Below are 13995 nucleotides of genomic sequence, written 5' to 3'. Positions count from 1 at the left end.
TGGTCCATTTCATCAGCCATTACTACCAGCAGTGGCGGCACGCTGTGGAGGACTAGTGGGAGGAGGGGAAGGCAGATTAACAGACAGCTGATACAGGTGTATAGGCGGTATCAAACAGCAGCTCAGTCAATACTGCAGGCTTCAAAATTCTTCAGATGGGGCTGGGATCCCTAAAGTATGCCCACTGATTTCACTATGACAGGATTAACTGGGAGCTTCATATGATTTTCTCAGATTCTGTGACTCAACAATTCAGTGATCCACGTTCTATCGGCTTTAAAGGCCCCTATCCCAAGTTTCAAAAGCTTACCCCTCGGACAACGAATGCTCTTTTTCTCCCATGGTTCCGCTTTTCCCTTTTTGCTGCTTTCACGTGTTCATCAACCCCCGCATCTTTGCCAACTCTCCCATCCTCCTTTCTCTGCACATCTGCTAGGTTTGGGTTTTCCTTTCTTCCCTCCAGCGCCTTGCTTGGCCCAAGGCCCTTATAGCCAAATTGGTTTACATTGGAGAGATAAATGCTCTGCAAATGCGCTTAAATGCGTACAGTAAAAAATGCAGACAGTGCGTGTCAGGATTATCACCCAAGTCAGGGGGAGAAAGGAGAGCGTCTCTGTAGCACAAAGCTTGGGAGCCAGAGTGAAGCCTGCAGATACAGTCCGTCTCATCCACTTCTCAGGAGAAAGAGAGGAGGATTTAGCATTTGCATGCTAGTCTGTAATTCCTAGCATTATATAACTTGTCGCCAACAATCAAACTCCTGTGGTATTGTGAAAGTATTGTTTCACATGGGTGAGCAAAGTGTGGAGTTTCACTTTGGGGGAAGGTGTTTTTTCGTGGTGCTGTACAGTGGCAGTTGGTCCAAGATGCATCCCGGAGACCACCCTGTAATCCCAGTTGGAGTAGCTATTCTTCAACACAGCCTGAGGCCCAACTAGAGAACATGCACTTAAAAATCCTGAAAATATACAGCTTAGCGCATAAATGACTTACTTGAGCGTGTGATATGTTCAAAGGGCAATTTAAAGATTTTTCACCAGAGATGAGGGATCAAGGATTTAGCACATTATAGCTACTTATGCTGTTCCCCCCGTGTGAGTGTGCCATGTCCACACTGTCCATGTCCATCTGTAAATAAATCATATTGTGATGTGGGTGCTGTAACAATAAAAGTTGCCTTTATAGGCTACTGACAAAGAAACCGTGACGCTCAGTGTGTGTTCTTTCTTTGAACTTACACAGTTTATATTTTTTGGGATGGTGAAACACTATGAAAATGAACCCTTCACGTGGTTAAATATCTTTAACACTTTGCTAAGCTTATTCAGTATTTGTATTCAGAGATGGGCAGTAACGCGTTACTGTAATCCGATTTCTTTGTTCAAGTAACAGGTGATGTAAGGGATTACTATTGCAAAAAATAATTAGATTACTGTTACTTTCCCGTAAGCACACTGCGTTAATGCGTTACTAAACCGTTGTGATTTTATTTGTGAGAGTGTCTCATGACAATAACGTGAGCACGTGTGACAGACGTGCAGATCAACAATGGATAATATGGAGCGCGGGAGAGAGTATGACCATGCAGCGTTTACAGTGTGGACGTACTTAGATTACTTTAAGTTTTAGTCTGTAAAAAGTGACAAAAACATTAGCGTCCGCTGTACGCGCGTGGGAAGAAAACTTCTTTCTGCAGTGAAAAATTAAACTTCAAATCTGAGCGAGCACCTAGCACGCTGCCACGGGAATGTGACATTCATAGACAAACCACCGGATCCCCCCCACTGACATGACCGCTGTATTCAGGTGGTGTATCATGTTTTTAAAAAGTAACTAAGTATCTAATTACTTTTGAAAATATGTAATCAGTAAAGTAATGGGATTACTTTTTTGGAGAAGTAATCAGTAATTAGTTACTAATTACTTTTTTCAAGTAACTTGACCAACACTGTTTGTATTGTATCAGCGGTCCCCAACCCGCGGGCCTCGGACCGGTATCGGTCCGTAAGTTGTTTGGTACCGGGCCGCAAGAGTTGAGGCTCAGATGTGAAATGTATAGTTTTCATGGTTTTTATCAGTTTTCAGCGTTATTTTGTTATCGTTTGTATCGTTTACTCGGTTTTCCTGGGTCTTTTCACGTGTGTTATGAACAGTGTTGGGGAGGTTACTTTTAAAATGTATTCCATTACAGATTACAGAATACATGCCCCAAAATGTATTCTGTAATCTATTCGGTTACGTTACTCAATGAGAGTAACGTATTCTGAATACTTTGGATTACTTAATATATTATCATGCTGTTTACAACTACATGAATGTACTATTGCTGTGATTTATTACTGTTACTGAAGGTCCGCGGCTCCGAACCGTAGTAAAGGGACCTCTGGCTAATACGGTGGGTTCTGTGTCGGACTCGTAGCCGAAAACTAGCTTTACTTTGTTGTCTGGGTCAACTTTGCTAGCAGAGACAGAGAGAGGCGTTGAAAGGCTGCTCCAAAGGAACTTATTGTTTTTGGAGGAAAACACGAACACGGTGTACAGTCGAGTCTTAATAGCTTACTTACAGCTGGGCTCGTCAGGCTCTCTTCTTGGCTGCAGTGGTTATTATTATATTTACATGCTTCCAGCTCCCGTTTTTGCTCGATGACAGCTCGTACTTTTCCTTTTTCTCCCTCCCTCGCTCACAGACACATAACGTGTATGGCAGTCCATTCTCCCTGCAGCACGGACTACACTGCCTATGATGCTACATTCTTTAGAGCTTGTACTCGGCGCTGAAAAGCTTAGAAATATGGTATCTAACCAGATTCTTACTCTGGATGGCATTACCTTGGCCTCCAGTAACACTGTGAGGAACCTTGGAGTCATTTTTGACCAGGATATGTCCTTCAACGCACATATTAAACAAATATGTAAGACTGCGTTCTTCCATTTGCGCAACATCTCTAAAATTAGAAATATCCTGTCTCAGAGTGACGCTGAAAAACTAGTTCATGCATTTATTACTTCCAGGCTAGACTACTGCAATTCATTATTATCAGGATGTCCAAAAAACTCACTGAAAAGCCTTCAGTTAATCCAAAATGCTGCAGCAAGAGTACTGACAGGGACTAGAAAGAGAGAGCATATTTCTCCTGTTTTGGCTTCCCTTCATTGGCTTCCTGTTAAATCCAGAATTGAATTCAAATCCTGCTCCTCACATACAAGGTCTTAAATAATCAGGCCCCATCTTATCTTAATGACCTTGTAGTACCATATCACCCTATTAGAGCACTTCGCTCTCGCTCTGCAGGCCTACTTGTTGTTCCTAGAGTATTTAAAAGTAGAATGGGAGGGAGAGCCTTCAGTTTTCAGGCCCCTCTTCTGTGGAACCAGCTTCCAGTTTGGATTCAGGAGACAGACACTATCTCTACTTTTAAGATTAGGCTTAAAACTTTCCTTTTTGCTAAAGCATATAGTTAGGGCTGGACCAGGTGACCCTGAATCCTCCCTTAGTTATGCTGCAATAGATGTAGGCTGCCGGGGGATTCCCATGATGCATTGAGTTTTTCCTTTCCAGTCACCTTTCTCACTCACTATGTGTTAACAGACCTCTCTGTATTGAATCGTATCTGTTATTAATCTCTGTCTCTCTTCCACAGCATGTCTTTATCCTGTCTTCCTTCTCTCACCCCAACCGGTCGCAGCAGATGGCCCCGCCCCTCCCTGAGTCTGGTTCTGCTGGAGGTTTCTTCCTGTTAAAAGGGAGTTTTTCCTTCCCACTGTCGCCAAAGTGCTTGCTCATAGGGGGTCATATGATTGTTGGGCTTTTCTCTGTATCTATGAAGCGCCTTGAGGTGAGACATTTGTTGTGATTTGGCGCTATATAAATAAAACTGAATTGAATTGAATTGAATATACCTGTAGCATTCTGCCTGTTAGCTTAGCACAACAACAACAACAACAGGCGCTCTCTCACCCAGGAAACACGCAGAGAGAGAGCGTCACCCTGTAACCATGGCAACCGTAACGCTGCCACCTGGAACAACAGAACGTAGCTGTCAAACAAAACCCAAACAGTCCTGACCCGCCACAATATGAAACAGGGAAGTACCGCCGTGTAATCCATTTATTTCAACAAAGTAACTGTATTCTAAATACCACCTTTTTAAACGGTAACTGTAACGGAATACAGTTACTCATATTTTGTATTTTAAATACGTAACGGCGGTACATGTATTCCGTTACTCCCCAACACTGGTTATGAATAAATTTTCTTTTTTCGGTACCGGTACTAGTTTTATTTTGTTGTATTTATCCTCAACACCTTAAAGGCCGGTCCGTGAAAATATTGTCGGGCATAAACCGGTCCATGGCGCAAAAAAGGTTGGGGACCGCTGTGTTATATGACACACACAAAATCCTGTTTTTAATTTCTGTGTCCACTTTTTATGTACAGTCTATAGGACTGACATCATCATTTCCATGTTTACAGCATTTTCACTGCTAACAAAGAAGCATTATGCTCTAAGGTAATGTTAAAGCATATTCAGTTTGATATTGTTTCATTTCTGGCACTGTTCAGAAATGATAAATACAAGATTTGATGCACAGGGAAAAGATGCAACAACTCAAGTGAAGCCAGTTCCAATGACAATGTTCAGACTCATATGAAGAGTGCAAAACTGTAATGGTTTGGGCTTAACATATGGTTTCCCATTGTATTATGTACTGCAAAGTTTACTTTAAATGCAATTGCATGTTTTAATAACATTTTTTAAAGTTTTCAGTGTAACTTAAGGAGCCCATTACAGGCTATACGCTGTAAAACAAAAATAAGCTTATCTACACAGAGGCATTATCTCAACCTCAGAAAGCCTACAAGTGTAAAAGAGACATGATTATAAGAAGCTGTGCCATCACAAGGTGAAAGAGCCTTCACGTTGCAAAGGCAGGCAGGGCTTATACAAAGTGAAGAAACAGCTTTTTTCCTTCCCACCTGCTGCTGCTGTCGTCCCCCGGGGGACACGAAACTGCTGTCCCTGTCTGCTAGCATCAGTGTAAAAACCCTCCACATGCTCTTCTATTTGGATTTGGATGTAAAACTCCCAAGAAAGACCAAAAGCAGCTCCCCCTTCTCCAGCCTCTCCCCCCCAAAAAACCTTTTTCTCATCCCCCTGACCTACCCCTCCCTCCAAATCAATGCAGTCCTCCCAGACCTCCCAACACAAAGCCCTTAGAGCAAACCCAGCACAGAAATCATAGCACACCATTCAATCATTGTTTTTTCCCCTCTCTCACCCCTTTTATGGTCCCACTAAAGGTTTTAACCGGGCAGAGAAGGAGGGCTGTCACTGAGGAAACCTTAGCCCATTGATGAAGTGACAGGAGCTGCCAGAATATGATCCTAATCCTGTTTCCAGCATTCTTTTAGCCTGCTGGCATCGCAATTCCTCCACACATTCTCTGAGCTGTCAACTAGGAAAATCCCTCTAATAGCGCATTGCCCAGATACACATCAAAGAGCTCCTGGAAACCTTCAGCGGCTTAGCTGCCATAGACACACTAGCACACACAAACACACCATTCCCAATAACTTACATCCACATGATCTTTAGGAACACACAAAACCCAGATGTCCGTGGAAAATTGACCACATATTTAAAGTAATAAACCAAGGATATTGGAATGAGTAATCTTTGCGCCCCCAAAATTATTTTTACACGCTGTAACCATGCCCTATTTTAAAACAGCCACCTACCTTTTGCTAGTCAGAAAGTGATATAATCTTTATGGTCGTGGATTTACGGGGCAGGACAGAGCAGGGGGAAAACAGGTGTCTGAACTTTGCTGACTCTAGAAACCCTTTTAGCCCTATTTTATCTCATTCTATTCTTACTTAATCCATCGATATTCCAACCAAAGGTAATCTTCTTATGGCGAAGCATTCTGTTTCGGTGCAGCCAAACGTCTGCTGACAGGGTGGGGGAAGAGGGGAAGCAGCGAAAGAGAGCGTATGAGGAGTGGGTGGGTGGATTGGGAGACTCTTTAGGGCCTGACACTGTGCTTCAGTCATTTCATTTGGGATTAAATCTTCTGCAGTGAGTGAACAAGTGGCAGGTTCGCCCCTATCTGGTGTGTAAACCTCAGCATGAACACTGGCGGGCCCCCTGTGGATAAATTATTTATGGATCATCAAGGTGTCTTCAATAAAACAGGAACTAAAATTAAATTTTTACTATAAAAAAGTGAAGGTAAGTTTTCTGAAATTTCAAAACATTTATTATGAGCTAGACTTTCTCTGGTCTGCACAATCTAAGCCAAGCCCACCCTTGTTTTGTTGCCAACTTACTCTCATTGGAAAATAATGTCTGTGAGAGGGCATGGTAACTGGTTCAATATCCTGGTCTTCTTCAGACTCACTCAACTTCTGTCAACTCATCCCACAAGAGTTTTATCATGTATTTTATGAAGAAATTGATTTTTTTCCTCAATGTCACATTTTCTTAATAAATACTTAACTACCTAATAAATAGCTGGTTTGAAAGTGTTAATGAAAAAATACAGACAGACATTTTCATGCTGTGAACATAAGTCATTCTTATGTTTTGATTTATTCCCTTGCATTGAACAGATAAATTACTCACATTTAAAACAAATGAGAAATACATGTTTTCAATGTACAGTCATATAATACATAGAGAACTGGCCTGTGCATTTTTCAGCTAAAGCCACCGGCTCAGGAAAAGCGGTGAGTTCAGTCTGACAAAAATAAATGTTGGCGATGCGAAATTATTTTTAACTGTCCCTCATCTGCAGATTCTCCTCTTTGCTTCATTTTCTCTGTTAGGTCCTTTGCTTAAAGCCAAAACGGGAAAATACATGGGCTACTTCCTGTTAAATCCTTTAAAAAGAAGAGACATGGAGGTATTCCTTACTCAGGAAGGTGGACAAATACTGAAGGATATTTACAATGCTCAATGGATTCTTGAAAGCTCTGACTGTGAAAGTCGTCTATCAAGAAAAATGTATTTGGTTGTGAAATTATAGTAACCAATTTGAGCTTTACTTCTGATATCAGAACTTTACCCTGCTGCCAATGCCATGTCAACTATGTCATGTGGCTATAAGCCATGCTTCAGTGGGGTACAAGCATGCATAGTTCGAGTTCTTGTAGGATTATAAGATTTTTTTATATATATATCTTTCATATCTGTCCTGGAATGAGACTGACAGCTCTGGAGTTCAAGCCTTCCTGCAGTGACTTTATAGAAGAAGCTTAAATCATAGTGAACAGCTGGCATTAGAACTTCCTGATTCTATTGACCAGGTGGTGTCAAATGCAAGCAAGTGCTAAACAGTGCTGTTCAGTCACAGCTTCAGTCCAGGTGGGATTTTCATTAAGTCCGTTGAGTTCTTGTCATAATCTTATTTTCTCTTCGGTGTATCCAGCAGAGATGTTCTTTGTGTTCCCGTGTGCTCCCAGCAGTGAGCCGCATCAAATGATGGCGTTGAGGATAAGGGCAATACATGAACTGACAACCCTGGCACTCAGTTAAAGGAGAGCCCCTAAAACATGCTTTATGCTCTTTTGGTGTGTACTTACAAATACTTTGAAATTGGGTTTATTTAAAATCGACAAAAGAGCAAACAAAAAATCTCAGCTGTGCAATTAATTTGTATGAGCACAAATTTGAAATGTGGGCAGACTCATTACAACATCAGAAGAGCAATCTTGACATTAAACTGGAGAGGGTTCTACTGCGGTTTTGGAGGTAATTCTGAATTCTGGGTGGACACACAAAGTTCTTTTGCTGGTTCATGAGAGGTCAGGAGGAGGTGTTGTTAGGTCACCTCCTGTTGGCAGGCCTCCGATTTTGTAGCGTAGTCCCTGACCCAGAGGCCAAGCACGTACAACGAGCAGCCAAGCTTCAGTTGGGGAGTGTATCCAATCCCAGCGAGGCCGCATGCTGCTTGGCCCTCAGACGGAGGTTTTCGATGCTGGTGGTCTTGCTGTTGAGGCTTCCTGGGAGGTTGCCCGGCGCTGCCTGCAACAGTGGGTTGTTCCATACCTGCTGAGCCTGCGACAGGGTCTGGTAGTAGGACTGGCAGGGCAGCGACCCCAGTGGGGAAGGCATGTTAACGTTCATGCCCAGGTAGGGCAGACTGGACGGCGTGCTCATGTCAAACGATGGGTAGTGCACCAGGTTGTTGGTGGCCGCCATGTGTTGCCGAAACTGCTCCTGCAGGCGAAAGAGACTGAGAGGAGACGAAGCGTAGGAGTTGCTCTGCGCTAGACCACTGCTTACACTGCTGGAGGAGGGCAAGGCGGGGGAGCTCAAAGGAGAATCTGGAAGACAGGAAGCGAGAAGGAGGACTTCAGTATGTTTTGACGCACCTTTGACGTGGATAACTTCTGTATATACCGTCCATTTGAATGAATTCTATAAAACTATCTCGCACATGGACGGATTTCTAAAATAAAGTAATTGATTAGAGACTACAAAAGAAAGACAAACTGAATGTGGTATTTTTTTTTACCTGAGCTTGGACTCAGCCGTTTACAGGATGGGGAGCTGCTCCCTGTCGGCAGTCCCCCCTCCCCCTGAATCTCCTCCCTGAGTTTCACCCTCGTCTCTCCTCTTATTTCATCCTCCTCTCTGTCAACATTATCTTCTGCTGCTGACTCGCTGTCTGATGGTTCAGGGGAGGTGACGTTTACTTCCACGCTCATCTCGCCAGGCTGGGGCCGTGCTGCTGCCTGCCTCTCTGTCTCTGAGTGAGAGGATGAAGAGGAGGAGGGAGGAGGAGGAGTGCGAGTCTCAGGAGCCAGGGTAGTGGCAGTAGTGAGATCATTCTTGGAGTCCTCTGTCGCACCTTCGGCAGCTCCTTGAGTTTCTTTCTGTTTCTGGAGCTGCTCCTTTTGCAAGCTGCGCTGCTTCTTACGAAACTTGGCCCGACGGTTCTTGAACCAAACCTGGCAGATAGAAAAATAGATAAGTGCCTGAGTAAAAGTTAATATTCTAATATTCTTCTTCTTGAGTGTTGTAAAAATTTAGTATGGCTACTATGGCTCTTTGGACAAAAATCCCTGATGTGGTGCACATGTGAAAAACTAAACTGAGCCTCAGGAAATTCATCGTCTACCAAGGCAAATGTCCTGTTGTACAATTTTAATGAAAAGGATCCAGTCAGTCTTTCAAGCAGGCGTGTAAATAATAAAAACAGCAGGCCATTTAACCAATTTAATTTTTATTTTTAGATTTTTCAGGGTCTAGAACGTCACGCCAATGAAAAACTGTAGTCTTACAAGAATCTTATTAGAACACCTTGATATTTTTTCTGATATTTAATGAACTGCTTTTGCATTGATCTGTGATAGTTTTGCCTTAAAAGTGAGTCCTACTGACTGACTGTGCATTTCTTAAAACATTTACTTCTGCAGAGGCTTCTGGTCTAGGTCTAATTATGGTTAAAGCATGATCTTAAAAGCTGTGTTAGCCAAGATCTTTTACGGGGCTTTTTACCAAGAGAAAAACTACGAAGCGAACACCTTTTTGCTCATCCACCTGACTAATCAGGGAGCTTCTTGGCAGGTGGGCTTTAAAAGATACAAAAGGCTAAATTTGAGTATGCCAGAGTTTCAAACAGAGGTGAAAAGCAGTGCACTGTATAAGAAAACAAACGTAAGATTATCCTTATAGGATAGTGAGTCTGAAAGAGCACAGTATCGGCTCTTAAACAGCGAAAAACGACCATTCATATCACGTGACTGCCTTATTTCACATTTTTAATAGCGAAACGAGACTGCTAGACAAATGCATTTTGGGTTTGTTTTTTACCTGCACACGTGCCTCGGGCAGGTTGGTGCACATGGCCAGGCGTTCACGCATCACCACGTCAGGGTAGTGCGTCTTCTGGAAGGTTTTCTCCAGAGCTTCCAGCTGCTGGGCGGTGAACGCTGTCCGACTGCGCCGCTGCTTTCGGTGCTGGGAGCCATAGCGGGCCTCAAGGATAATGTCTTGAAATGTACAACCGTTGAGAAACAAGAAACACGACCAGTTTAATTTAGGGACAAGTTAAACGTTCACGCGCGCACCTTCACGTGCCAGGGTCACATAAATATAATAACTTAACAGAGAACGGGAGGAAGTGACGATTTGGGATAGAAAATGAGCAACTGAGTCTTACCAGCCAGTCTCTCCGCGAGAGTGAGCGCGTGCACCGAAGGCCTGTAGTCAGGCGCGTGCTGTGCTTGCTGCGCCGCCTGCTGGTGAAGGTTGTACATGGCGCTCAGGGAATTCATGGCGTGCAGAGAGTAGCCGTTCACTCCGTAGTGCTGCATGACCGGCGAGCTGACTGAAGAGTCACAAGCTGCTGTGAGTTTCAGGCCTCGGAACAAACAAACTTACTTCTAAAGAAAAGTTTAAGCTCCAGGAGGCCATTTCTTATTTTTTATTTTTGTGTGCGTCTTTGTTCCGAGAGGAGGAAATTAAATGGCAACAGGTGAAAGACAAGCTTGACTCCCGCCAAAGGGAAGATGGTTCATTTTTATAAAAGAATAACAAAGCGAATAACTGATAATGATTTATGAGTTAATATACAGTTAGAATTTTCAAAGAACTTTCATGTGTGTTAGATCCGCACAAATGTAGCAAAGTAAAACGAAAAACTGAAAGAAACGAAATCAATTTAGTCAAAAAATCATCAAAAACATGGAAACTAGCAAATCGATAACTTTTATATTACATTTGATTAAGATTTTTCAATTTTTATTAAAGACCCCAGCACCAAACACTTTTTGTTCAATTTAGTGTTGAGAAAAGTCGTAAAATAGATTCTCCATTGATCTCATTGCTAATAATCTGCTTTGTATTTTGCTGATATAAAGTGTTGTTTCAGATCAAATGTGTTTTTTTTTAAAGTAGTGTATAAAGTAGAATTTTCAATATCGGCTTTTTTGGATTGTTTCATTATTCTGTGGCTTTTTGTGGTGATTTTACCTTATTATTATTATTATTATTATTATTATTATTGTAATACAGTTCTGTAAAATCATTATTACTGAATTATAATGCAGACATGTATTATTATTATTATTATTGTTATTATTAATATTATTGTTGTTATTATTTTACAAGTCTGTATAATAATAATAATAATAATTATTATTATTATTATTATTATAATTATTATTATTATTATTATTATCATTATTATTATTATTATTATAAATTGAAGTGGTTTAATTTATATCCAAAAATATTCCAGTGAAAATTATCTTCAGTATTTTTTATCCACGGTCTGGGTTTAAAACGAGCTTTTACACTGAATATATTTTAATCATGATTATTATTGTTATTAATATTTTAAAGGTTTATTTTTGCGCGCTCGCAGTTCACGGTAATCGCTGCCAAACCTCTGCAGTCTGCACCGGCAGAATTGCGGGAAAATATTTACTTTGCTCCCTGTGAGTTCGCCTTGAGTGGGGGCCGTTTATTTCAATCTGTGGCGGGTCCCAGGCCGGTTCCAAGCGCCTAGAGGCTGACGGCGACGTGTGACAGGTCTGCGGTGAAATATGCACAAGATCCCCGGTTGGACTCCTGTTTAATGTGGGTGCAAATAGGTTTCAACTATACAGGACTATTAATTTATCATCAGGCCTGACACGTGAAACGTGGGCCCCGGTGGGCGTGTGTGTGTGTGTGTGTGTATAAATCACTGTTTGAGAGGAAACCCTGTAACTAATACAATATTTTCTTTCGCTTTTCATTTTCTTTTTCTTTTTGGCTGTTTCGTTGCATTATTTTGCTAAATGAGCCTCTAGCTGGAAGCATGTAATCTGTTAGTTTTCCCACATCTACAGCTTAAAAATTCAACATAATGCTTTTCTTTCAGGACAATGTCACGATGCCTCGGGCTCTGATTTAAGTCTAATTATGCTAATTGCCGTGGATTTATGAGTTATACTGCATTTACTAAAGAGTGCCTTGGGGCCGTAGTTCTGTATGCGTGGCGTCAATCCATCACCATTTACAAACTGAAAAGGCAGAGAGAGCGAATGGGAATCATTAACCTACGGAAAATTAACAGCATGGAGTAACACACCGAGAGGAACCGAGGGATCTTCTGACAAGTCCTATAACTGCGCGTTATTTTACAGTCAGAAATAAAGGGAAACCGAGCAAACACGTGCTGTTATTGACCGCTGCCACTGTTTATTTCGAGATCGCTGAACTTTGGGAATCATTTCTATCAGGAAGTTTGGAAAGCGATGTAAGCGAAGACAAAAACAAAAGAGACAAGGCTAAAAACAGTTTTAGTTTAAATGTTTGTGTAGTTTAAAATCTAAATCCTGTAGGAAAACAATCTGTAATGCCCAACTTGCGTTCAGCAAACTTCTTACCTCTCTGTCTTATAGAAATTTCTCAGCCGAATATTCGCCTTTCAAATCTTCGGCTCTAAAATCCCCAGCTGGTTGATCATCTTATTCAGTTCATTACAGTTTTTCATTCAGCCAGATATCCTGAGAATATTCCGGTCTGTCCGCTCCGTGCACCGGCTCGCTTCTCTGCTTGAGGGAGGATGCCGAGCTGCCATCTATCGGCCTTTAAAGCGCTCCGGGTGGGGTCACCGGGACGCCCAGACGCTTTCCTCTCTGTGCCAATCACGTCGCTTTCCTCATCCACCCGCCCCACCTCTCTTCTGTACACCTCACTTTGTGGGTGAGTGCTGCACCGAGGTGCCGCTGTACTTGTTTTAACACGTTCTGTCACATTAGACAATTATTATTATTATTATTATTATGATCATTATTATTATAAGTCCTCCTTGTTTTACGCATATCGCTCGCAGGTGACCGTGATGATCAAATGCGTGTTGCTATTGCAGGCTGACGAAGTTTCATCTTGATAACTTAAAGTTGTTTTGCACAAATATAAAGAGAAAATTTGAAGAGTTTGATTTCATAATTTCAACATCACAGGGTTATTCTGAGAATTTGTTGCTGAGTAAGCGCTTAAACCCACTTCAAAGGGGAACCTGTACTTGTTTCCATTTCGTATTCTCAGTTGCCATTCTCTACTTTTAATTTTAGTATGTTTCATGCTGCTTTATTTTTTAAATTTTTTTTTTTTTTTTTAGAAAATTACTTAATCCACTACAGAGAAATTACAAAAATAAAAAAGTCCATTAAAGCTTCCGTTTGTTTGCCTGTCAGTGATGCTTTCTGGATTGATTTTTAGCTCCAAACAACCTTTTAAAAAACAAAATAATGAAAACAAATCCGAGATAATCTAGAAAGTAAACATTTGCTTCAGATGATCTTTAATGTTTGTAAGAAATATGAGCTGATTTAGATGAAACTCATAAAAAGGGAGGGGGGAACGTTAATCACACGGGTCTTAATGAAATGATATGCAAATGACGAGAAGCTACTGGCCTCTGCTACCCTCTTGCAGTGACTACAGCGACTTTCAGGTTAATTCCGTGCATTAATTTTATTTTCCTGCTGCCTGGCAATGACTACATTTTTTGGTCGGAATGCAGCTGAGATGGAGAGATGCGGGCTGGGCTGCACTGCCTCCAGCAGCTCCCCGGCCCCGAGGGATTTAGGTTAGGATTGGGTAGACAAGACGCCATTTCACCCTCCAAAAAATGTCTTAAAATGACTGCTGGTAAGAGGATTAAAACAATAATGCCCCTCTCTTCTTCTTCAAGGTTTTTAGAAAAGATTTCTTCTTCCGAGGAAAAACCGTTTAGGCTGGAATTAAGGGCAGCGAAAGTAGCCTTTTAATGTAAAGCTTGCATATTTTGTTGAATTTTCTCCGAGAGTGAGGGAGAAAGACGAAGGTGGGCTGGGAGGGGGTTAAAATCCTAAATTTGATCTTTGCTCACGTTCACTCATAGAACTTTAGACGTCTGAAAACAGGCTGCATGCGCCTTATAGCTCACGTCAGCGCGTTTGAGCAAAGATCAAGTTCCCTCTTTAGATTTTTCATGTTGTTGAGCTCAGGT

At 41.7% G+C, this 13995-nt stretch overlaps 1 protein-coding gene across 1 annotated transcript; it reads right to left on the bottom strand.

Moving 5' to 3' along the window:
• Positions 1-6520: 6520 nt before the first annotated feature.
• LOC146490682 (diencephalon/mesencephalon homeobox protein 1-A-like) lies at positions 6521-12651 on the bottom strand. The gene is made up of 5 exons (XM_085152243.1): positions 12386-12651; positions 10171-10338; positions 9822-10000; positions 8521-8956; positions 6521-8329 (listed from the first exon to the last, which is right to left on the bottom strand). Exons 2-5 carry the CDS (start codon positions 10322-10324, stop codon positions 7911-7913), a joined length of 1188 nt encoding a protein of 395 aa, XP_085008369.1. The 5' UTR covers positions 10325-10338; positions 12386-12651; the 3' UTR covers positions 6521-7910.
• Positions 12652-13995: the final 1344 nt, after the last annotated feature.

The sequence above is a fragment of the Neolamprologus multifasciatus genome, chromosome 23 (assembly GCF_963576455.1).
Source record: "Neolamprologus multifasciatus chromosome 23, fNeoMul1.2, whole genome shotgun sequence".
In the NCBI taxonomy this organism is placed as follows: Eukaryota; Metazoa; Chordata; class Actinopteri; order Cichliformes; family Cichlidae; genus Neolamprologus; species Neolamprologus multifasciatus.
The sequence above is the reverse complement of the archived record's forward strand: the minus strand, read 5'-3'. Positions and strand labels throughout refer to the sequence as shown.